We start from the raw sequence: 9,620 nt of genomic DNA on the forward strand, positions 1-9,620 counted from the left end.
GCTGGACAAAATGAAGTTTTGATCTGACCCAAACCTGTTAACCCAAACCCCTAACAGGCCTTATTTTTATACATGACCTTAAGTCATTCTTCTCGCCACTATTGTACAACAACCTTTCTGAAATATGTTTTTTTCTCTATATGTTTATTTTTCTCTTAGTGTGTGCAAACACAGCAGCAGGTCCAATCATGTTCCTCATGTCCAAACCCCACCTGGAGTGTTCCAGAAACATCCATCCATTTTCTTACACCGTTGTCCCTTAGTGGGGTCAGAAGGGTTGCTGGTGCCCATCTCCAGCTAACCAGCTAGCGAGAGGCGGGGTCACCTGGACAGGTCGCCAGTCTGTCGCAGTACTCAGAAATAAGAAGTTTAAAATAAATATATTTTATTACTTTGCAAGGACAGTTCATGGTAAAGTTAAACAGTACATGAACATAAAAAGCATATGTTAATATACAAACAAAGACAATATTTAATATGTGGGCAGAACGTGTCGAAGCTCATGCCTTGGTTGGGTCACCCTGTAAGGTGGGGGCGGGGCTAACGGCTCCCTGTGGAGCTCGTGTTCATGAAGATATGAGCGTCATGTCTCAGTCGTAGAGACTTTGCATGACGGTGGGCAGGTTCACATCTGAACAGAAGAAAGTGACTGCAGACACTTTGGGATGTTTATCAAGAACAGCCTCAAGATTGACAAACACAGAGCTGCTGCTAAAGCTGCAGTATGTAACGGCTACAAGCAATATGTTTTTATTTTTTTACTGACTTGTTAAAACAATGGTATTATGAGACAGATAATCTGTAAAAAATAAAATAAAAAGGCTGCCTCCATCCTGTGGCGCTGCAACCGTCTACTGAAATACGTCGCTCATTACTGCTGAGCCTGATGTGAATGCTAGCGTAGTTAACAGCCACTGATGGTGGCAGATAAATAGGTTTCCTGTAACAGTAGGTAGTTTCTCTATCAATAGCACATTTAGCCATATGTACATAAGTGTGCTTGACAGCGCTAATACACGCCTCACAGCTCTGATTGGTTGTTACTGACAGTATTTCTGCAGATGGCAGTGGGACCACAGGCAGGAGACAGAGGAGCTCCATTTTTGTCGCTGATTGTCTCGACATGGAGACAGTTTTAACAAATATGAGAAAAACATTGTTTCTGCAAGTTACATACACAGTGCCGCTTTATAGAATGATACTGAAGCTCAGAGTCAGGACCACTGGCTCCTGTGCAAGGCGAGGCCGACATGTGGGTCACAGGGTTGTCTGACCTGCAGGTAAGTCGCTGCTCAGTGACAGACTTGACAGTCAACAGGTCCTGGAAACATCACGTTAATGTTTCCAGGACCTGTGTAATGTATACAACACCTTATGGTCGGTGAGGCATTTGCTGGTCGTTCCTGTGGTGAGGTAGAGCCCCTCTGAGTGGCAAAGTGTGGCAGCATCATGACTGCCAGCAGCAGGAACAGCCCACTGATGGCAGGATGCAGTGATTCCATGGAAGTTCACCTCAAGACAACAGAACATCCAATATCCAGATGGTTTATTTCATTGCTCCAGTTCCATTACACAAAAAAAAATTAGTTGGATTTAAAACATTTAATTTGTATTAGAGATTAAGCTTTTCACTGAACTGAAAAGAATATACATTCACCCACATAGATAAAACACACATAAGGATGGATTCCAAGTTGTTTTCTATTCATTTTCATGACGGCAGCAAAACAAACAAAAAAAAAAAGATATGATAATTACATCAGACCAATAAAAAAGACTTTCTAATCCAGATCCAGTCTGAGCTCCTAAATCAGTGCAGTGTAGCATGGAGGAGATGATCCTGTGGGTCTGCTGAAGTGTTCTGTTTGGTACTGTTGGTTCTGGTGTCTCTCATCCCCCACAGACACACCATGGTGTTCAGGTCGGGCCTGTTTGCTGGTAATATTTGGTCACTAAAGCAGGTACTGGTACTTTCGGCAGTCGGCAGTTGGGTCGGTACCAGATCCAGGGGGAAAATCAGCATCTCTATATAGCCTGTAGGCAGAGGGAAACCTAGAGGGCTGCTCTTTGACCTGATCAAGCCCGGTGGATCAGAACCAGATAGATGACATGGAGACGCAAACCGTCACTGACTCGGACCTGGACCTCCAAATGAAAAGCAGACTTTACTTTTAGCTAACCGGACACTGGACCACCGAGCAACAGCCCAGTTCTTTTTACCATCGGATATTTCTACTGCAGTGGAGCCCAAGGTGGGTCCTGGAGGCCCGGCACCCTGCATGTTTTAGTTCTCTCCCTGGTTTAATGCACCTGGATCAAAAGATGGCTCGTTAGAGGCCTAAGTGGAACATTCTCATGATGAAAAGGTTGAGAACCAAAACATGCAGAATGCCGGCCCTTCAGGACCCACTTTGGACACCACTGTTCTACTGTCTCTGGCTCAGGAGCACTTTAACACCAGGAATGTGGGAGTTGTAGTCCATGTACTGGACGTTCCTATGTGTGGTGCCTCTGAGGCTCTGACTCCTGCTGCACTTCAAACTCTTCAACATTGTTTTGCAATCCTTTCAAGGCTGCAGCCATTCATTGTACTTGAGCAGCATATTGTCTACTTCTGCCATGTTTTTCTCCTTCCTGTTGTGAACAGCCAGCTCCTGACCCTCCAGGTGACAGTCAACACTCTCCATAAGGTGGACAGCTATCAGCCTACACCACCCATCATGGTGTAGGCTATTCCATATCACATTAAAAGACTATGTTTTATTGGTCTTGTGTAATATTCTAGTTCTGAAAACTGGATTTTGGGTTTTCATCATCAAAATGAACAGAAACACACGCTAGGGTATGTATGTGTAATGAATGTAATACAATCTTCCATTATTTTAAATTCAGTTACTGAAATAAATTATTTTAATGACATTCTGTGGTTTTTGTGACCAGCCAGCCTCAAAACTTAAAAGTTTGAACAATCGTCTATAGGACCACTTCTGAGGGGAAGATAAAGTGACTGTGTGTGGAGGAGATGTCTGGTATGAACTCTGCTGATAGCCACACATCGGCCACGCCCTGCAGAAGGTAACCCTCTGATCAAACAGCTGCCAGCTGATTGGGTTGATTGTTTGACGACAGCCGATTGACATCCTAAGGCAACTGTGCCACAAACGGAACATATCAGTGGTACTGAGTGTTGATCCATTTGTCCCATTCACGTCACACCTGCGTTCAGATCAGCTCACCGTGTTCCAGTTGCTTCCTTTTCTTCAGTGAGAGTTTGTTTCCAAGGATGAGTGAGCGTTTTTTCCCACAGAGCTGCCAATTGGAATGCAAAGCACACAGCATTTATATAACATCTCTGCAGTGAGCTAGATAGTAGAGTCTTACAGTTACGGCAGTACGACATTCAGCAGAACAGAATGAGGAATCCAGACGGTGGAGTTGAGTCCTAAAGGAAGTGGCGATCAGTCCCAATGTCTCAGGGCCGCTTGACGCTTCAGGGGCAGCTGTGGACATTCTTCAGCTGTGAAAGTTTACCAGCTTACAGAAGATAAAAACTAGCCAAACACAAAAACCAGCACCTCTCCCTTCATCTCTCACCAGGAGAGAGAAAGAGAGAGAGAGAATTCCCTCTGTTTCAAAGACATAAGTGTAAGTACTCCTTAACACTGCATATCATTCTTCTGACACTCCGTGCTATTATTCACATTCAAACAAGCAAAAAAAAGTAGAAGAAAAAAAAAAGAATCAAAAAGCTGAAACTGCTCTGGCTTCCTTCATGATATGTATTTCTGAACCGGGATGGATGAAATGCAGATGGATGTTTGTTATGCGCCTTGGAGACCCAGAACCTGTCGCTGCCTTAGAGTCGACTCGCTTTGCTGCTTCCCATCAAATACAAGAATGAATCAGCAGAGGCGGATGTAAAGGAGAACAGTGAAAAAAAACACTTCCATAGTTCAATTTGGATTTTGAAATCCTGTTCGTATTTAAAGAGTAAACCATCACCCTGGACTAAAAATGAAGCAGACAAAGTTAAAGGATTAGCTCAGATCTTCTGAAGTGGGGCTCTGTAGAGGTTCTGACCAGCAAATAGAAAAAAGCTTTTAATGTCTTCATTGTAATGATTACAGATGCTAGCTACAGCTTTTAGCTAACTGGAGGCAGGAGAAAATGGCCAGATCTTTTCCACCTCCATCCATTGATGATTAGCTGACTGGGTAAAGGCTGCTATAATTTTCCTTACAACAAAGTAAACAAACTATTTGGAAGTACATCCAGTTTCACAAAATACAATCATGAAAAGATTAAAAAGAAGCACTGGTCGTCACTACTTTAAATGCACTGCTGCTTTAAAGAGCCTGTGGGCTAGCTTCCACTGCTACAGCTAGTTAGCCAGCTAACATCACTTTGTTACAAAGCTAACATTACTTTGTGATGTTAGCGTTGACAAACAATAGGTAGGATATAAGAGCTTGGTTAAAATCAATAATTTCTTAGTATTGATGAAAATGTTCTAGTTCCACTGGCAGATTTTTAAACTTATAACATGTTATAAATGGAAAGAAATCTGCCAGTGGAACTAAAACTTATTACGATAAACAGTTATGTTCAGATGGGGCGGTCATGGTCCTTGACCCCCACCAATACTGGGGCTCCATTGTGTTCAGTATCATAGATTGATTAAGCAACAATAGGAGTTATTATTGCTTTTCTGGTTTAAATTTTTATTACTATGAAACTGTGGTATTTTTCTTTACCAGTATTCTACATACTGTGATATTATGAAACTGGTTTCATAATATCACACTATTACACTTTAGATGCTTATGGTCATATCTGTATAACTATAAGCATATGAAGTGTAATATTTAACACTTTGGATGGAGTAACTTGTCAACAAATAAGCAATTTCCCTTTTTAGGATCAACAAAGTCTGTTCTATTCTAAGTGGTAAATGTGACAGCACTGCTGTCACATTTAGAGATTGGAGTTGATTGAAGGCACTTATCTCCTGGTCAGACTTGACGAGCTCTGTTTAGCTCTAAAACGAAGCTCTGCTTCACTGAAGGGTAAGCGCTAATATAACCATCAACTTCAGGTGAGATATTTACTACCCACATGTGAGGGATTTGCCCCCTCCCTAACAGGTGCTGTTTTTGTGTTTTATAAATTCTAATTTATTTGTGTAAATGTATTGTTTTGGGAAGTACTTTGATTTATTTACTTGTTTTAATCCTCTTCTCTCTTTGAGGTCACCTGGTCATGTGTTGCCATGGAAGCGCGCCCAGTGCTGACAAGGACCTGGCGATACCAATCAGCCTCATTGGGAAAATCCATTTTCTAAGAGGGAGGAGAGATGTATTTTGAATTTTGTTTGGGCCCAGATAGTTTTTGTTTGAGTTAATTGTAACTGTAGACATTGTTTAGGATTAGTTTAGTGCAAATGTTTGTTTGTTTCTGTCTGAAAATGTGAATGTCTCCACCCCTCCAATTAGTCCTGGTGGGAGCCAATCATTTAAAAGCCAGATGGTTCAGGTGAAAGGGAGATTCTTGCTCTTCTTGTTGTGACCTGATATGCCACGCTGTATACTGAACTGAACTGAACTAAAGAAAAAAGAAAAGTATTGAGTACTCTACCACTGCTGGCTCCGGTCTGTTTTTCTCATGGGTTGCAAACCAACACCACAATCTCTGAACATAACCCCACTTCCCAAAATCCAATCCTCTCCTTTAACTGTAGCCAGGTGAGACGTGGTAGTGTGGAAGTTTCTTTCTTGTTAATATTTTGCAGCAAAGCCGATGTTTACCTTTTAGTTCTTCAGTGGAAATTCTGCTTAAAAAATGTTTCCTCCAGCAAAACAGACTTTAAAACAAGATTCAGTCACTTTACTATCAACAGAGAAGTGAATATGACTCTTTTCAAAATGAAAAAGTATTGCTTTCAGTTAATGCATTAAAAAATGTCATCTGTGCTGAGACATGGATTACCACATCAGAGCTGATGGGCCCTGAGGCAGTGGAGGGTCTGGGTCCTTCAGGAGGACATAACAGTGTCTTTTCTCTTATGGTTCAGCTTCACATGTGACCTTGGCTGTGGAGAAAGGCAGCTCTCCAGGATCATGTTTTAGTTTCAGAGGAACCTCTTAATACCTCCATACCAGCTCAGTTGGATTCGCCTCCCGAAGGAAGCGTTTACTCAGCTGGCTGCCTGGAGGGGTCAGAGGTCATCTGGAATCTCCTTTTGCATCGTTAGGTAAAGCTTACACAGTCAGGTCAGAAGAGCAAGGCAAACATTTGGAGTGGAGCTAAAGATCCCACCCCAGAGTGTGCTTTCTGTGTTAGCTACAATCATCCGGACCCAGGAGGCCCGGTGTTCCGGTGTTTAGTGTGTTTAAGGATTGCATTGCTCCCGTGTTTTACTGGTTCAAACAAGACACTTTATGAGGGAGGAGGAAGGTGAGATGCAGAGCTCTGTTCATAAGGCCACAGCAGAGCTCCTGCGCCGTCGACAGCAGCAGATACACACTCATTAGGCCGACTTCATTCTGGGAAATATAAACCAGCTGCAGGCTGATGTCAGAATGGAAGGGAAAAAAACAGTTTGATCACTGAGGCAGAAATATTTACTATGAAGGCAGACCAGAGCTTTGGGTTGGATCTGGCTGGAAAAATGACCTAGATTAGGAATAGTCCTAAATCTCACCTGATTTGTTTGTTTTGCAATGAAAAAAGAAGTTATCTCATTTTTACAGATGAGATAGCTGAATCCTTCCAGGTGAACATAGTTGAATCATTCAGCCCTGATATGAAAGGTTTTATCCCAGAGAATCATCAATACATCAGCTGGTAACCAGAACCAGATGATCTTCAGATTGATTGGCTGTGGTCAGCCTGTTAGAAATCCATCCGTACTCTGTGTGGTGTGGATGTTTCTACTTGGAGAAGACTCAAACATTGTCAGTTAGTTTCAGATTAAGTCAGAAGAGTTGTATGAAGCTGCATAAACATGAAGCAGGCAGAGCTGTAGTGACTAGAAGTGAACTAATAAACAGTCTAGTCCATAAATCAAATGACTGGCAATCTGATGAGCTACTGTCAGCCAAAGGCGTCACATCTGCAGTGGACATTAGCGGTTAGCAATACTCGCCCTACTGTTGACTGTTGACTCTATATTTAGTGACTTTTCAGACAAAAATATTGGTATCGGTCAAAATCGGAATCGGTAGGTGAGGATTTTTAAAGATGACTGCAATCAATGCAGCTCTAGTAGGATCAAGTCTGCAGTTCTATTACGATTTAAGACAGAGCAAGACTTCCAGCAGATAACAGGAAGGCTGAACAAAGGCTGTGTCCTCTTTCTCTTCCAGCCTGTGTTGTCATTGTTAAGGAAAATGTTGGGTCTGGGAATGATTGTAGGATTTTAGAAAGTTAATGTCTGACTTCCAATGGAACACAAAGAGGCCTTCATTTCTAATGCTAACCATGCTAGCTGCCTTAATTGCATTTCCCCGATGCTAATGACAAGAGCCTCTGCTGCTGCGCTAGCAAAACATTTCTGTTCCTATTATATTTCTCAAAGAGAGCGTGGAATCGTTAGCAACCTTTTTCAACAAGTCAAAACTTAACAGAAAAATAGATTTTGTTTTTTTGTGAAGTCAGTAACAAAACATAAAGTGCAAGAATTGTGTCAGAAACTGATGGACAGTTTTAGCCTCTTGTCTCGGTTGTTTTACTGGGCAGACAGTCTCAGTGTGTGTGAGAATCTACTCTCTCAGGTCTGACCTGGCCGGTCTGATGAGTGTGTATCAAAGCCTCTGCTGTTTGCTTCCCTTCCTGAGGAAACAGCTGAACGGACTCAGCTGCAGGTATGGAGGGAAGCGCTGCATTCTGCCGGTGTGGATGCACACTCATTCATGAACAACACACACTAAGACTAAAGAGCAGTTTTAAATATACAAACAGATGGAAAATGTCTGACTTCAGTCATATCTATGTGCAATAACATTCTAGATATTTTTTTTAAAAAAGAACTTAAAATTAGTTCTGCTTTAAACCTTGAAAATCATCAACACGATGGGACAAGCACCACAAAACTCATCCTACAAACAGAGGCCTGACCATACCATGGTATGTACAGTGTGTGTATGCCAGCAGTACGACTGATGGACAGAGATGACGGAGAAACACAGAGAGAGAAATCGTTATCAAACTCCCGTCATGCAGGTACGAATTTACACAGGAGACCTGAGGAGTATCATCTGTGGTGTTTGGGGAGGCCCCCAAGGGCCCTCCTCCTGAGTCCTGACCCCAAACTACAGCTCCACTCACAGCCAAACGCAGAGCACTCATCCTTTGAGGCCTCCGTGTTGTTTTGTTTTCGAGGAGAAAAATTTTTGAGTAAATTGGAGAGAAAAATAGAAGGATTTAAAGTTAATGTTACACCAAGCAAAAGAGAAGGAATAAAGAGGTTATAGAGGGTCAGCTCCTTGTTAGCTGATCTTTTTGTGCAAAGTATTGTCTGAACGAGTTCAAGAGACACCTGGTGCCTCCTAGGGCTCGGAGCTGGGGGGAGGGGGCGTGGCCTCGTCGGGGTCCGAGGACTCTGGCGACTCGTTGTCCTTGGTGCTGGGACTGGCCCCAGCCTCAGTGGACGTGCTACTGCTGCTGCCGCTGCTGCTGATCTGACCGTCCTGACCCTCTGAGTTTTCCAGCATCTCCTGGATGAGAGGGGGCATGGAACCTGGAATCTCCATCTTCAGAGAGATGACTCGCTCGGCTCCTGGAGGACAGTAAGCAGAACAAGACCACTTTAAAACTTCTGGACTCTCCGGTCCAGAACTCAGCTGGTTTGAGTCTTACATAAAGAACAGAGATTTCTTTATTTTAACAGGAAATGTCTCATTGAAGCGAACAGAAGTCACATGTGAGATACCCCAAGGTTCAATCCTAGGACCCCTCTTACGGAACGATGGAGTCGACACTCAGCTTCAGTTTTACAGATAGAAACTAGAGATCAGACTGAAATCTAATCTCTCAGGTCAGAGTTTATCACTCTGACCTGAACCTTCAGAGACACATGAAGACAGTTACAAAGTCGGTCTTTGTAACTGTCTTCACCTGAAGAACATTTCCTTGACAAAATGTAGTGTCTGTAACTGGTTTTCACAATTGTTGACTACATGATACGTTTATGATGTTTTTATGTTTTCATGATGTAAAACACTTTGAACTGCTTTGTTGATGAAACGTGCAGTTCAGTCAAATAAAACTTGACTGATTGGTACATTAAATTTGAGCTCATACAGTTGGATGTGAATCCAAACATGTCTACCTCTACAGACTGTTACTGGACTCCTAACCATCTCTGCTGCATTTCTAGGCCTGATCCTCTCACTGTCCATCAGATGTCGATGGCCTTCCTACCTTTAGCGCTGATGCTGCGCAGGTCCGTGATCTTCATCAGGGTTTTGGGGAACATGTGTGGCTTGCTGGGTCGGCGCTTCCTCACGTAGATCTTCAGAGCCTCCAGCAGTGGCTCCTGGAGCTGATCCACTTTGGAGGGCTCCTCCAGATCCTGGCGGTCTGATACACACACACACACACACACACACACACACACACAC

At 42.9% G+C, this 9,620-nt stretch overlaps 1 protein-coding gene across 1 annotated transcript in view; it reads right to left on the reverse strand.

Moving 5' to 3' along the window:
* Nucleotides 1-666: 666 nt before the first annotated feature.
* LOC103472129 (retinoic acid receptor beta) overlaps nt 667-9,620 on the reverse strand; it is a 101,198-nt gene continuing 92,244 nt past the window's right edge. The window contains exons 6-7 of the mRNA XM_017307346.1: nt 9,421-9,583; nt 667-8,776 (exon numbers count right to left, since the gene is read on the reverse strand). Of these exons, the coding sequence (XP_017162835.1) occupies nt 8,547-8,776; nt 9,421-9,583 (393 nt within the window). The 3' untranslated portion in view covers nt 667-8,546. The remainder of the gene's footprint in view (nt 8,777-9,420; nt 9,584-9,620) is intronic.

Source organism: Poecilia reticulata, linkage group LG11 (genome assembly GCF_000633615.1).
Source record: "Poecilia reticulata strain Guanapo linkage group LG11, Guppy_female_1.0+MT, whole genome shotgun sequence".
NCBI classification, from domain to species: domain Eukaryota; kingdom Metazoa; phylum Chordata; class Actinopteri; order Cyprinodontiformes; family Poeciliidae; genus Poecilia; species Poecilia reticulata.